Source organism: Vipera berus (genome assembly GCF_964194415.1).
Source record: "Vipera berus genome assembly, chromosome: 5".
Classification (NCBI taxonomy): Eukaryota; Metazoa; Chordata; class Lepidosauria; order Squamata; family Viperidae; genus Vipera; species Vipera berus.
Window position 1 is genome coordinate 40937963 of NC_138207.1, and position 15371 is coordinate 40953333.

The 15371-nt window shown below is 37.8% G+C and overlaps 2 protein-coding genes across 2 annotated transcripts in view; both read left to right on the forward strand.

Annotated features, from left to right (window-relative positions):
- Positions 1 to 5889: 5889 nt before the first annotated feature.
- Positions 5890 to 8443, forward strand: A4GNT (alpha-1,4-N-acetylglucosaminyltransferase; the record flags this gene model as incomplete). Its single annotated transcript, XM_081328551.1, has 2 exons — positions 5890 to 6297; positions 7841 to 8443. 2 exons carry the CDS (start codon positions 5890 to 5892, stop codon positions 8441 to 8443), a joined length of 1011 nt encoding a protein of 336 aa, XP_081184677.1.
- Positions 8444 to 12523: 4080 nt separating this feature from the next.
- DZIP1L (DAZ interacting zinc finger protein 1 like) overlaps positions 12524 to 15371 on the forward strand; it is a 31032-nt gene continuing 28184 nt past the window's right edge. The window contains exon 1 of the mRNA XM_081328244.1: positions 12524 to 12580. The gene's annotated coding sequence lies outside the window, so the exon portion shown is untranslated. The remainder of the gene's footprint in view (positions 12581 to 15371) is intronic.

Consider the following 15371-nt stretch of genomic DNA (forward strand, 5'->3'; position numbering starts at 1 on the left):
CAATATTTTGTTAGTGCTCAGGCAACAGATAAACTCATATTTGAGAGCAGGAGATTCACGTAGTAATTATTTACTCTTCCTGGATATTGCTGCAGCAAGGGTAAAATGTAATTATTATGAATATCCCTATATATTACAATTACACTATAGTAGCACTTGAGAATTGCTTCTATCTCTCCAAATCCACTTACACTTGACTAATAAAATTTTAGAATGCCTATTCTACAGAAATACAGAGGGGGGGAGGAATGTGCCTGGCCTTGAAATTGTTTTGCTTAATCTAAGAAAGTTAGGAATGAGGCATGCAAGCCTAAACACATCTTTCAGATTCAGCACACCATTTTATTAGTCTCCCTTTGTTTGTTTTTCCAAACTATAACAGTCTAACAAATCTAGAAGGCACCAACATAGAACTATCTCCCACATCTCTCTCTGAGCCCATATTGTTCTTTACATATTAAAGAATATCTGCTCAAGAAAAATAATCAAAAACAGGATTGGGTACAAGAAGTTGGTCTCCTCTTGGTGGTTTTTAAACAATCATTTCAAACTATGGGGGAGAGGGAATTGCATTATATTACGTATATCTTTTCTATTTTGAATGCACACATTTTCTTCTAGTACTGTCTCATATACACATACTGTCTCATATATACAAGTTTTACCTGTACTTTTTACTAGCAAATTCTTACATACCTGGTAGAGGTAGTAACTGCTGTTTGCATTTCAACTAATACGTTTTAAAACTCTTTTGTTTCCTCTTTTTATCTAATGGCAAGTACTGTACAAACATCACTTCTAAAAGTTAGGAGTTGGAGTGATATCCAAGATATAAAAGGACCAGTAAATTTATGTTCAAGCTTACATTCACTCAAATCTAATGTATGCTTTACAAAGAATTTTCTGTTTTCAGTGTATGGCCTAGCACTATCAGCAGTACTGTTCAAAACAGGTAAGACTTTATTTTGAAATGTATATTCTTTTAAGCAGTGGGCAATGTAGATGATAGATCAATTGTGTTCATTCCAATAGAAGTTTAAATCAATAAAACATGAGGCATCCATTGGATAAATTAAAAATCTTTCTAAAAGCCTCTTGAGTTTTCTGTGCTTTAATTTAATGCATTAGGACAATTAGCATAGCACCTTCAAACTCACAGAGACCTATGCATGTTTTTATACATGAAACAGTTAATGTTTAAATGTCCTGCAAGTCCCTTGGACTGCAAAGCGATCAAACTGGTCAGTCCTAGAGGAGATCAACCCTGACTGCTCTTTAGAAGGCCAGATCCTGAAGTTGAAACTCAAATACTTTGGCCACCTAATGAGAAGGAAGGACTCACTGGAGAAGAGCCTAATGCTGGGAAAGGTTGAGGGCAAGAGAAGAATGGGACGACAGAGAATGAGGTGGCTGGATAGAGTCACTGAAGCAGTAGGCGTGAGCTTAAATGGACTCCAGAAGATGGTAGAGGACAGGAAGGCCTGGAGGAACGTTGTACATGGGGTTGCGACTTTGCAACTAACAACAACACATGTTCAGCAGACAATAAAAGTACAAAGAGAGCAAGCAAGATTTATATATATATATATATATATATATATATATATATATATATATATATATATATATTACTGAAAATTTCAGCGACTTAGCTCCCAAGAAAGTATGTATCAGATTACAGCTAACTTTATATGAATATAAGTATATAAATATTAACTAATAATGCATTTTGCTTTATTTTTCACTTGAACTTTCTGAAATTGAACAAAATAAAAACAAGTATATTAAGTAATATGTCAGAGCTATCAGACAAAATGTATTTGAATTATTAATTTAATTCAGAAAAATGGAATCAAATCTGAACATTGATGCAGTCTAGATATCGAAAATAAATTGTTAACTAATACAGGTTCTTTTTTTGCGGAGGGGAGATTTTCAATTTTATACAGAAGTATCAAAATGATCAGAAAAGAATCAGAAGCATTCGATTTAATGTTTCACTTTGACTTTTCAATTTAATTCAGAAAGTCAAATCAGAGATTCAACCATGTCATCATAAATCTGACTGCCCAAATTTTTTACTTAACCCTATACTTAAATAAATCTAGATGGCATATAACCTTTTGCCACTGCTTCTGAGCAAGAAATCTTCACTGGGCTTCAACATGAGTTTTCTCCAGAAAGTTGTTTTCTCCAGAAAGATATGTCAGAAGTGCTATTTCCTAGCACCTGGATATTGCTTGATGTCTTTACTTCATTGGTCCTTTTCATTAACATATCTTCTTGGAAATTAATTATTTTTTTAAAAAAATATATCATTTTTCTGCTTAAGCAATGGGTTCCCTGCTTGAGCAGGGGATTGGGCTTGAAGACCTCCAAGATCCCTTCCAATTCTGATGGTGTTATTCTAATGAATTGGAATCCATTGAATTACTACCACCACCATGCCTGACTTGATTCACTGTGGGTAGGTACAAAGGAGACCCATTATAGAGTAAACTAATGTCAAAACCTCCAAGTGCATATATACTCCAAGCATATAGACACCAATATATTTAGATAGTGACTCATACCACGATCACCTACAATTGGACTATTGAAATATACCATACAGAGGGTTGCCCTTAAAGATTACTTAAAAGCCAAATATAGCAGTGCAACAGTGCAACAGTGACAGATACACACATATGTCATCAATTCTCTAAGAACTTCATTGGTTGCCAGTTTGCTTCCAGATGCAGTTCAAGGTGCTGGTTATCAGCTATGAAGCCCTTCATGGCATAGAGCAGGGGTAGGCAACCTCAGCTCTTTTATGACTCATGGACTTCAACTCCCAGAATTCCTGAGTCAGCTGACTCAGGAATTCTGGGAGTTGAAGTCCATAAGTCATAAAAGAGCTGAGGTTGCCTACCCCTGGCATAGAGCCTATGGGGCTACCTGTCTCCAGTAGTTTCTGCCCATTGAGTATAATCAGGCAAAGTGGGGTCAGTGAGTCCCTTCTATTAAACAAGGTTACCTGGTGGGGCCCCAGAAATGAATATTTTTTTTCACAACATCTGAAATAGCATCCCTCAGAAATTCAGATGGCTTCCACAAGGCTTTAAGAACATAGCTGTGTTTTACTTGTTTGTTAAACCCCTAGTGGATTTTTTAAAGGGAATGTTATTTATTCCAAATGTTCTTCTCTCCCCAGAAGCATGAGAGTCACAGAACATTCCAAATTTAGTTTTAAAAAACCCTATAATGAAGGATAGGAAAGGGAGATACAATGAAATCCTTCAAATGCCTGAATAGCTGTAAGACAAACAAGGAAAGATTTAATTCTCTATCAACCCATAGAAATTTGATTGATTTGATTATAATAGGATGATCAGTTTCAGCTCAAAGTGAAAGAAAATTTCTTGATGATGAAAGCGGTTTGACAAAAAAGCCAGCTACGTGGTGTTATAAATTCTCTCGTTAAAGATTTCCATCAGATGCAATTCAGGAACAGCTATTTGTTGAAGAACCTACCATTCTGAACTAAACTAAACTGGACTTGGATAAGATAGTCTACAAAACCCTTTCCTATTAGTCAATATTTTCCTCCTGTCTAGGAAGAGGTTAAGTCACAAAAGCACCTCCACTGGGAATTTCAATCACTCAAAGAAAGAAAAGTGAATGATAATATGAATACTGAAATAACTTCTAGAAACATTCTTGATAACGTACATGTTTATTTAGATGAAAGATACCTGCAGATTGTAGCTATCAATATAAAGTACGCTATCTGACTAATCAAGCTATTGTTGGATGAGATACAGTATCTCTAGGAACTGAAAGTGAAATCAGAAAATCAAGGTAGATCTCACTTTCCTGATTTCACTCTCAGTTCCCTGCATGCCAGTATCTCTTTTTGTTTCTCACTGAGATCCCATCCAACAGTAACTTGTTCGTCTTCGTCTTCAAATACAGATTTATTTATTTTTTTTTTGCTTTTGCATTTGATCATTCCAAAGAATTGCGAAATTTAGATATATTATATTTACAAACCCCAACGTTGTTTAAACAAACAAACCCATATATTTATACAATCAAACTTTCTTTTCAATTCCTTCAGTTGCGGATAAAACAGACAGGTGATTAATCTGTGAAGGGATGTTTATAATACATTCCTCACCTTTTCCAGAGCTAATCCACGGTGGGGGGGGGGGAAGAACACACTTGCTAAAATATTTAATTATTCATTTCACTTAAGTGTTTGCAGCCTTTTTGCAAAAGTGCAGCACTGAGATGACTCCAATGCTTTTCAGTAAAGCACTGCAGTCCAGACTCTCATTTCAAAAGGAAAACAGAAAGGCAAATGGATAGTACTTACTAAGCAGCCATCACAGAAACCAAAATTTTACTCAGGAACGTCTGCAAGAGCAAGTTTTTTAAAAATATGTATTCCTAAAGAAATTTGGAAGAAAACTACCAGCTCTCTCATGGTCATTTTTCTAATGTAAAATATGAAAGCTGTGGGAAAGACAGAGTTGCCTGTTCAAAATCAGTTGATGTTCCAAGGTACCAGCAGTCAGAGGATGCCAACTTTTAATTTCTATCAGTCACATGGAAACTAATATTAAGCAACAACATGAATACTCTGGATACTGAGAAGATATTTTGCTACTGCATCTTCCTGGAATCTCCTGTTGAGACAGCTGACTTAAAACATTGCAGGCATCTCCTGATTTCATCAAAATATAGCCAGAAAATCAGGTAATCTGTCAAACATTATGTTATTGCTTGGAAAGTTGGGATGTTCATTTTTCCCCAAAAGACGGATTTCCTAAGTAAAAATTGTAAATATATTTAATCCTAGGGTCTTTATGAAGAAACATCATGGATCTCTCATCCACCTCTAGTGTTGCTCCACTAGAATAATTCAGTCACTCCCATCACTTCAAAACTCTCATCGATATTCCAATAGAGATGCTCAGAAGCACCACAGCTCTAACAGAGTTGTAGTCTGAAATGAGGTCTGTTGACAGAGGAGATCTATTCAGAGAACTAGTTTTAAAATATATATTGATATTTAACAGAAAGGCAGTATCTTCATCAGCAATACTTGTATCTACAGCAATTATCAGAAAAATGCCACAAATGGCCACAAGGTGGCGCAGGGAAAAAATCTGTATTTTTCTGGTAAGGGGTGGGATTTTATTATTTCTTCATGTTGTATATAAAGCTGCTGCATTCTAGAACGTAGAACGTTCTTTCTCAAATTTACAGAATTATTCCTGGATTTTATGAATTTTTCACACACTTTGGCATAGATGGAGATATACAGGGGTGATATCGAGGGGGGGAAAACAAGCATTCTCAAGATTCAGGCTGCTGTACAATACATATTTATCTGCAAATAAACCCAGCTCAAAAAACCCTTGACTTTTCCCTAAAATAAATATAATTATGTATGTGTTGTTGTTGTTGGATCTTCTAGTATTAAGAGATTGTTATGCTTGCTTTATAGCATTGTTTCTGAAAGGGTGGCAGCAGGCTGGTTGGTGGGCTGGTTAGTAGCTTACAGTACATAATTCTAAATGCATTTTGAGGTGGAGAGTATGTGATTATCTTCCATTTCTAGAGAGCCCATAAAGGAATGATCAGCGTTTTCCCGGGAAAATGTTTTTGAGAAGAAATCAGCTTAGTTCTACTTAAAAGTGCTCTTAGCACAGATTCTTATATCACTGTGGAACACCTATAAGGAGTTATGCCTTTCTGCCTAGGAGAAGAGTAGCTGAAGAATTTTACTAGCAATAGGAAAGTAGATTTTTGTGTGTGCAGTAGTTGTGGTGGTGGTAGAAAATGCATGACTAATGGACATTGTTTTCACTCACATCAAAAGCCTAAGAAGCAGTCAACAAGATGAAAGAAATTCAGATGTGCTTGTGTGTCACCTTTCTATTTGCATTTGGAATAGTTTATGAACTGTCTCAAGAACCAGTTTGCTTCTTTTTCTGCAATCCAATTTCCAAACATTTCCTGAGGCCCAAAGATGTCATGACCCAGGGCAGAAGTATCATCTTCCTGGAAACAACCGATCATCTGCCATCTTCCCCACTTGTTTTATGTTCTGTGGAATCTGCTGCCAGAGTTTATCCAGACAGGCCCATCATTTTCTTTATGAAAGGACTGGACAACAACACATTGCCAGTTATAAAATCTTCTTACCCCTCACTTTACTTCTTATCAACTATGAAGAATGTTTTCCTTTTCCCTCTTCAGGAGGACATTTTATTCCAGGACACGCCTCTATTGTCATGGTATCTTCAGGTAAGATGGCTCTGAATAGCTAGAGAAAAAGGCAACATTAATTCCAGCTGACCTGTGCTGTTCATTCTGTTATTGCTTTTTCATTTATCTGAAGAAACATTCTCCTTTGGGAGTTGTGTTTGACGCCAGCCCCATTCACTCAGAATTTAAGGATCTGTGGACACCTCTTCCTTAGATTTTCAACAGTCACATGATTTTACTACTTATGGAGTCTTAATTGTATTCCACACCTTTAATTCTTTATATTCTATATTATACATTTTGCTAGCAATCTTAAGTACTTACCAGAAGAGAAAATAGAAAAAAATATACAGTAAATCAAATAAAAAAATCAATTTGGAAGTTTCTCCCCTAGAGTAGCCATGGCAAAAAGAATATTACTCGCAATGTACTATATGACATGCTACAGGAAACTCTCTGTTTTCTTTTCTTTAACATTAAGTGTGCCTTATACTCATATTGCAGTGGGATTATTCAGTAAGACTCTACCTTATCCACAGCGCTTCCAGGAACAACTATGAGACTGCTTCTCAAAAAAAGTAAATCTTGATTCAGAATACTTTCCCAAACATAAAAGTTAGATGGAAAGGATTTTACTTGATCTTCACTGCTCTCTTTAAGATAAAGTTAAGAGGTTGCCTGAACTCTGCAAAGTTAATACAACATATCAGGAAATAACCACATTGGCTCTCTATCCTTTGAAAAATTATTCTCTAAGAACAAAGCCCATTACCAGGTCAGGCTATTAATCTATACAGCAGCAGCTCTGCAGGTTTTTAGGAAAGAGGGTTAAGCATGATCTAATTTCTGACTCATTTAAAAGGAGATAACAATTGCATCTGAGATATTTTACATGTGCTTGGAAAAAGCTATCCACACTAAGGATGAAATAATTTTTTAAATATTATGTTATACCTTGGTAGTGACATTAAAAGAACAATATGAACATTTTTCCTGAAGTTTGAACTTTTGAACTTTTGCTTAATGTATTTTTAATTTGGGCATAGTTTTCACTCCATGTAAAATATTGCCTTTAACTTAGTAAGACTTGCATTCTGAACAAGTTGTAGCAGTATTTATGTACTGATCACAATATGTTTTGTTACTTAAAGCTTTCCAAGTATATTAAGAAAATGCAGAAATAATCAGTATAACTAATATTAGTGGATCCATTGGAAAATAAATATATTTTTAAAAACATACTTTGGTTAGCACAAATACATACACACACACATGTATATGTGGGAGTGTACACAAACATACACACAAGCACGTCATGCAATATCTTGAATTAGTCAGAATCTCAGGGATAAAGCTTACACCGCCCTGAGTCCTTCGGGAGAAGGGCGGTATAGAAATGATAATAAATTAAATTAAATTAAATTAAATATACACAGTTTAGCATATCACATCCAGAACTTGAATCTGTAACAGTTAAGTTGTACTATACGGATATGATTTCTTCACTGCAAATACCAGAAATATTGCTTTAGCTTAGCTAGTTGTTATTCCTTGCTTATGTATCAATTTTGAATTTTTTCAGGTCAATAGAACAAAGGAGAAATATTGGACCTATATTATTTCTGATGCAATCAGACTTGCAGTAGTGTGGAAATATGGAGGAATTTATATGGACACTGATGTTATTTCCATCAAACCTATCCCAGCAGTTAATTTTTTGGCAGCTCAGTCTTCCCAGTTCTCCAGCAATGGGGTCTTTGGTTTTCAGCGTCATCATTGGTTCATCTGGGATTGCATGAATGGTTTTGTTCATAATTACAATGGAGAAATCTGGGGAAATCAGGGACCTAACTTATTTACAAGAATACTAAAGAAGCAATGTAATCTTAGAAACTTTGAGAATGTGGAAGACCACATATGCTACAATATTTCCTTTCTGCACCCTCAACGTTTCTATCCCATTCCTTATGAAACATGGACAAAGTATTATGAAGTATGGATCACAAAGCCAGAGTTCAATCATTCCTATGCTTTGCACTTATGGAACTTCATGAACCAGAAAAAGAAAAAGAATATGACCATTGGAAGCAACACACTTGTGGAAAACCTGGTCAGAACATATTGTCCTAGTACATATAGAGTCGAGCTACACAAGACACAGTTGCCCCAAAATAAAACTAGTTAAGGTTGTAATCCGGTTGCTTTTGTGACAGTTCTCCAAGAACCCTGGGAATCCCTTCCTTTCTTTTTACATATATTCCAGTCTCTGATGCTGGATATTTGAAAGGCCAGGAAATCAAGACCTCCAGAAACCATAACAGAACATAGTAAATTCTGGGTGGGAGGAGACAGAAGGAATCAAAGCAAGTTAAGACTCCTTTCCCTCCCCCTCCTCCCCTCCTGATCCATCATGCTACTAACACTCAGTGGGAGTTTTGACCAGCCACACTCGGCTGCTCAGAAATATCAAAACAGGACGGAAACTTTCCTCTCCTATACCAAACAGGAAGACACTAATCCTACCTTGAGGTTTTTTTTTCTATAATTCCAGCATATCAAACTGTGGTTTGAAACTCAGTAAACCTTCAAATATTAATTTAGCAATCTTCAAAGATAATGTTTAACACTTTCAGAAATACAGGGAATGAACGAGCAATATAGGCAAAACCTCTCTTTGAGCCCAGGAAATATACAGCTTCTTTTTAGGCTTTTCCAAAGGTAAATCTTTTCGCCTTTTTCATTTCACACTATATGGGAAGCAGTCACATGCAATAGCGATAGCCTAAATTTGCTAAGAACAGAGGTTTGTTATTTTTAAAACAAAATAAAACTAATGCTTTTAAATGTGTGTTATTGATGTTTTATTGTTAAGCAAATATTTTTATGGGAACTTGTCTTTGAACAGTTGCAAATCAGAGATGAGATGATAACCTTTTAGTTTCTAGTACCTCTGTAAAACTACTCATGACTTTGAGGTAGCAATGAGGACACAATATGGGGACTCCTTAAAGATAGATTTGTGCTTGGAGCACCAACTATGAATTTACATGTAATTTATTTCTATTCCTTTTAACAGCAACTTACAGAATGTTTCTTTTATCAATTGTCCTTGATGAAAGTTTATGAAATTATCATTACTGATAGGATGTTATTTCTGGCTATGAAAATAATAATAATTTCATATTTACTATTGTTTTCAGCTCAAAACAGTAACAATAAAGAAATTTAGAAGCCAGTAACTTGTGATAGCTTCATATCAAATGAATATATGTTTAACATTAAGGAAAAAGAGTAGGAATGGGATATATTTTATCCACAGCAGGTTTATTTTTTATCTGTCACCGCAATATTTTCTCCAATAGGGCACTTAAACACTGTTGAAACATGCTCTTTCACATGGAACTATTCTAGTTGGCATTTAATAGAGCACTACATTCCTAATAGCAAACCTGCTGCATCAAGTCTCTTCATGAACAAGATCATACTCACTAGGAAGAATATCCCATATGATCTACTTTGCAATTTGTTCAGCCAGTTTCCCATTTCAAGTAAGACTATGCAATATACACATGCACACATCTCTCTTGGAACCAAGCCGGCTGGCTTAGCTGGTGGGTCTTCTCTGCTCAGAAATATGGACTGGCTGCTCTCCACTCTTTCGCATTCTTCTTGCATCTTCTGAAACTTTACATGTGTTTTTCATTTATAATAAATTATGCTGAAGACTATTTTTAATGTTTGGCAAAATAGGCTTAAATTCTCAGGCACTATGTAATAATCTTTGTAAGGCAAACCCAAACCAAATAATTAGCAAAGTGATTCTACAACAGTCTCCTCTGATGCAGAGCTAGCAACGGAAAAGGGAAATAAGGGAGAAAGAATGAGAAAAAAATGTCAGTAGACATTTTCTGACTTTTTTCATCTATGTTTGCTGGCAACTTTATAACTGGCCAGTATTGCAGTTGTGATATTATCAGAAAGGGTGCTGTGCAACAGGGGCTTTAAAAAGTTGAAAATACAGCACTGATAGTTTTGGAATGTAACATTTTGGTAGCAATAAATAATGAACTGAATAGATGAACTGAATGGATGTAATGATAATGTGAAATGAAACTAGCTCTTTTTTAAAAAAAAATCATTTGCTGTATAAGGATGTCATTTACAATTATTGTAGTACACATCACTAAAGTATACATGATTTTCTCATTGTTGTGTATACTATGTTATGGATACATTTCTCATTCATTTTTCAGTGACCAGTTAAATGCCTCAAGATGTACCAAATTTGTCTAAAGCTATGATTTTATTCTGACTAACCGGGACTAATCCCTAATGTATTATTCCAAATAGACACGTATAGAAACAAACTAAAGTGATACCTCAGTATTCATTGTTAATTGGTTCCGGGAGGTGTGATGAGTACCCAAAATATTGACCACTAAACAATTTTTTCCCCATAAGGAATAATGTAGTGAGTCAAAAGACACTGACAAGCTCTAGTTTGTGTGTTGAGTACCAAACAAACAATGAGAACTGGGACAAAACTTTTGTGTCAAAATGCATTAAGTACCAAATTCGATGACTTTCAAAGTAATTGAGTACCAAAGTACCACTGTATTAATGTATGTAGAAATGTTAACTTTGAACATGTATTGAGATTGCTTAATGATAAAGCTAAGTAATATCCCAAGAATCTACTGCAATGTTTCTTAACCTTGGAAACTTTTAGGTATGTGGATTTCAACTCCAAGAATTCTCCAGCCAGCATTTCTGGAGTTGAAATCCCACACACCAAGATTGAGAAACACTAATCTAATACAATTTAATAATGGCCTCTTCTGAGAACAAGGATGGAGATAGACCAGGGGGGTAGGCAACCTCGGCTCTTTTATGACTCATGGACTTCAACTCCCAGAATTCCTGAGTCAGCATAGCTGACTCAGCATAGCTGACTGAGTCAGGAATTCTGGGAGTTGAAGTCCATGAGTCATAAAAGAGCCAAGGTTGCCTACCCCTGAGATAGACGGTTACATTTCTGCTTTAAGTTTAGGGGGGGGGGGGAATCACAATTTTATTTTAAGAGAAATAAAAGAATGAAATTCAGGGAAAAGATACATGCTAATTTAGGGATAGATGTGAATTAGACTTGGTTATAATTTAATTACAGAATGTTATCACACTTTGATAGGAAAAAGTCTCAAGCTGATCTATGAGCCCTCTATACTGCACACAAAGGAAGCCTGAGTTTATTCTGTGGCTGGGCCTGATGATGAAACAGCTTCCCACTTAATATAAGGTTAGCCCCCACTGTAGCAAGAGGTTTTCTATATTCTCTGCTTTGTGTTTGTATCTTAAGACCTATGTGACATAAAAAGTTCAGCATTTGTCTTTTTTTGGAACCTGATGAGAATTGTTTGATATGTTCTACACCCAGGATGGGATTTCCTTCCTTCTTTCACCGTTTAGTTAAGCAAACTTTAAAAACGCAAAAAGAAAGGAACTTTCCAGCTTTCTCTCATCAATGCCTGGTAATTTTGGAAGGCTTCACTTATTCTCTGAGGTTTATTAAGTGATGCCTCGTTTTCCATCCTTTTGAAATATAGACCACCTGGGCTGCTACTTCCGCTTTCTTTGGAGACGCCAATCGCAAATTAAGGGATATCTTTCCCCTATTCGGGGGCGTTTTGACCGTTTAGCGCTGCACACGGGGATACAACTTAAACTCTCCGTAGAAAGCAGCCCCAACTTTTGGCCTTGTCTCCTCTCTGCTGGTGGTGATGAGACACCAAACCAGAAACGGAGAGGCAGCTTTGTTATTCAACAAGCGAAGCCTTTAACAGACCTCCGAGGACCAATATTTTAGTAAACTGTGATTGCCCGATCCTCCCTCGTTGTACCCTGTGGGTAGATTACAGCCGGAATGAAGCTTAAACAAGCAAGAGAAAGCAATCAGGTGCCGTGTTTTCATAAATTACTACAGCAACAGCTTGGCTTGGGGGACGGTTTGCCAGCTGTTTCCAGCCCTCCTGGGAGAAGCTTCGGAGGCGCAGCAAAGCCTCGGAATTGCTTTCAGGCTTCACCTCTGACGTTGCAAATTTCGGGCCGAGAAAGCGATTCGTTGCCGTGGGGAACCGGCGACGGGATCTTTGCCTGGATGGTGTTGAATTTCCTGGGTGGGAGGGGAGAGACGGAGGATTTCAGCGCCGAGTTTTGTCTCCAGCCCGCGCTGTTCGTATCGGCCTTTTCAAGCGCGAGTGCAGGCACACAATCACAATCACCATACATACCGCTCTGCTTCGCAAAATATGCTTCCTGTGGGCAGGTAAGGATTTGCTTTGTTGGAAATATAGTCCTGTGCTTTAATACCCCCCCCCCAAAAAAAAAGCTGGAGAAGGGGAGAGAGGAGGAGGAGGAGGAGGAGGAGGTGGGACTACGCCTTGCTCAAGCCAGTTCTCTCTTCTCATATTTGCATCGCTTTCTCGGTTAACCATTACCAGCTTTGTTCATGGCTGAACGAGTCTGGCATATCTGAATAATAATATTGTGGCTACTGAACAGGGGACGAAATGATCTCCCTCTGCGATCTGTTTTCGCCAGCCCAACTTTTTCTTCGAAAGCCGTTTCCTTTGCAACCTCCTTAGGCCCGGAGAATGCGAGGCCCCTGGAGAATACGTGGGCTTATAACCGCGGGAAAGGGGTGAAGGGAAACCGAGGCGGTGCGTCGGAGACGGTTTAAGTAACAACGCGGCTTTCCGACTTCTCGAAGGGCGCTCCTTGCCCAGTCTGAAGCCGCGTCTGGGAGGCTGCTGGCCACGAGAAGTTCCGTGACTTGGAACAAGATGCTTGGACGGTCTATCAGGGCCCGTCGCCTGTTTGTAGCCCTCTTTGTTGAGGCTTTGGCATTTCTGAAAGTCTCGAAATCGGCTCGCGTTTCCAGTCGCAAAGGAAAGGCTGATCATAAGCTGGCTCTTTTTTTATGAGGACAAGAGATCCCGCAGAGTTGGACAGATTGTGGCCTCCATCCAGAGAGGGAGACGCACAGATCCAAGCATCTTGTGAGCTAAATACTTAACCCTCGTGGGTTGTATGCTAGATTTTTTTTTCTCAGGTTGACCTGTGTCAGGTCAAAACAGTAGCAACCGTATCTCACCGGGTGACCCGAGGGATCAGAACATGCTTACTATTTTCACACCCAAGAGCACACTTTTAGTAGCACCTACCACAGTGTTCCTGTCCTGTTTTCTGCCAAAAGATACTGAAGCTGAGTTGGAATTTTATCATGTTTTCATTGTGCTGGGAATCCTGTCGGTTTAAACTTGAAAAATTAATTCTTTTCCAAACCAGGTAGAATTGGCAATAGCCAGTGTGTTCAAAAGGAGCATTGGGATTGCGGGGTTGTCTAATGAAAATGTCACCTGAAAGCCTGAGAAAGGTAGAGCTTTCCATAAGTTTGATTCAGAAGTGCTTCAGACCTGCAAGAGCATAGATAGTTTAAAAATGGTATTAACTTCAATGAGGAAGCCTGAATAAAGAGACAAGCCTTTAATGAGTAGTGTATTAATCAGAATAGAACTAGAAGGGACCTTGGAGGTCTTCTAGTCCAGTCCCCTGCTCAAGCAGGAGAACCTATAACCATTTCAGACAAGTGACTGCCCAGTCTCTTATTAAAAACCTCCAGTGATGAAGCATCCACAATTTCTGACAGCAAACTGTTCCACAATTTTCCTTACTGTTAGGAGAGGAAGTTTCTCCTTAATTCCAGGTTGCTTCTCTCTTTGATTAGTTTCCATCCTCGTATGATGTCCCAAGCAACTCTGAATTATTTTCAAAGCCTGCCTGGCCCTTGCATGTATATTTCACATGTTTGGGTGAATATTTGAGCTATGTAGGACTTTAGGTTCAATTTCCAAAGGGCAGTTTGGGAGTACACAGGAGTGAGCCTTAGCAACTATCTACATCAGAGGTCCCCTACCTTTTGGGCACCAGGGACTGGCTACATAGAGAGCGATTTTTCCTTGGACTGGAGGGGGTTTTGTGTGCTGCCTGCATCCTGTGGATATGGAGCTTTGCTTGTTTATGCGAACCAGTTGCTGGCATGTTGCAGCCCGGTACTGGTCCATGGACCCCTGATCTACATCATTTGGGGACCCCTGATCTACATCATTTCAAAAGTTGTGCTTTCTTTTTGGTTGCACAACTTTTGTGGAAACCTAGAAAGACTCCATGCTGGTCTAAATTGTTGATTCATTTGTGTCCCTCTTCCCCCTTTTTCAGTTTTGCTAACCGAGGTGCATAGCTCTTACACCTCTGAATTGTATTGGAAAGGAATCCTTGTAAACAGCATAGCACTTAATGAATAAAAAATGTTAATTGCATATAATGTGCTCTGAATAGCTCTCTTTTTCATGTAATAAAGATGAGAGCTTTGTGTTGATCACAAGGAGAGATTCCCACAAGATGGTCCAGTGTTTTTCAACTTTGACAACTTTAAGATGCGTAGAATTCAGTTCCCCAAATTCCCCATTCAGGATGGGTGGATGTGGAATTCTGGGAGTTGAAGTTCACACATTTTCCCATTTTAAAGTTGCTACAATTGAGAAACACTGGGATCATCATTCTTAAATGAAAGGAGAAGTAACAGTTGTTTTGGACATATCCATCAATCAATAAATGATTCAACATTATTTTAGCCACCTGAACTCATTTACTGTGAGATGGGTGGCAGATAAATTCAATACATAAATACATAAATAAATTTCTGATGGGGGCTGCTTCAGGGCAAGGCAGGTCTGCTGTGCAGCTCTTGTATGAATTCAATGTCCCCTACATTGAAATCAGATTTTATAGGTTAATCATATAAAGTGGGCATGGCCCAAAACCATGTTTCTTGCTTAAAATCATTATTTGTAAAAACCTAAATAACATATGCAGGCTTTGTAATGGTCATACATGGCTTTGCCAGAAATACAAATTGTTTGCTTCCAACCCCAAAAACAACTATTTCCCCCATCCGAAAGATGGGATTTCAGATGACCATTAGGTGACCTGAATGACATGAATCAATTGCCTAAAATACAACTTCCAATAAGTGGATGCCATTCATTCCTACAAGA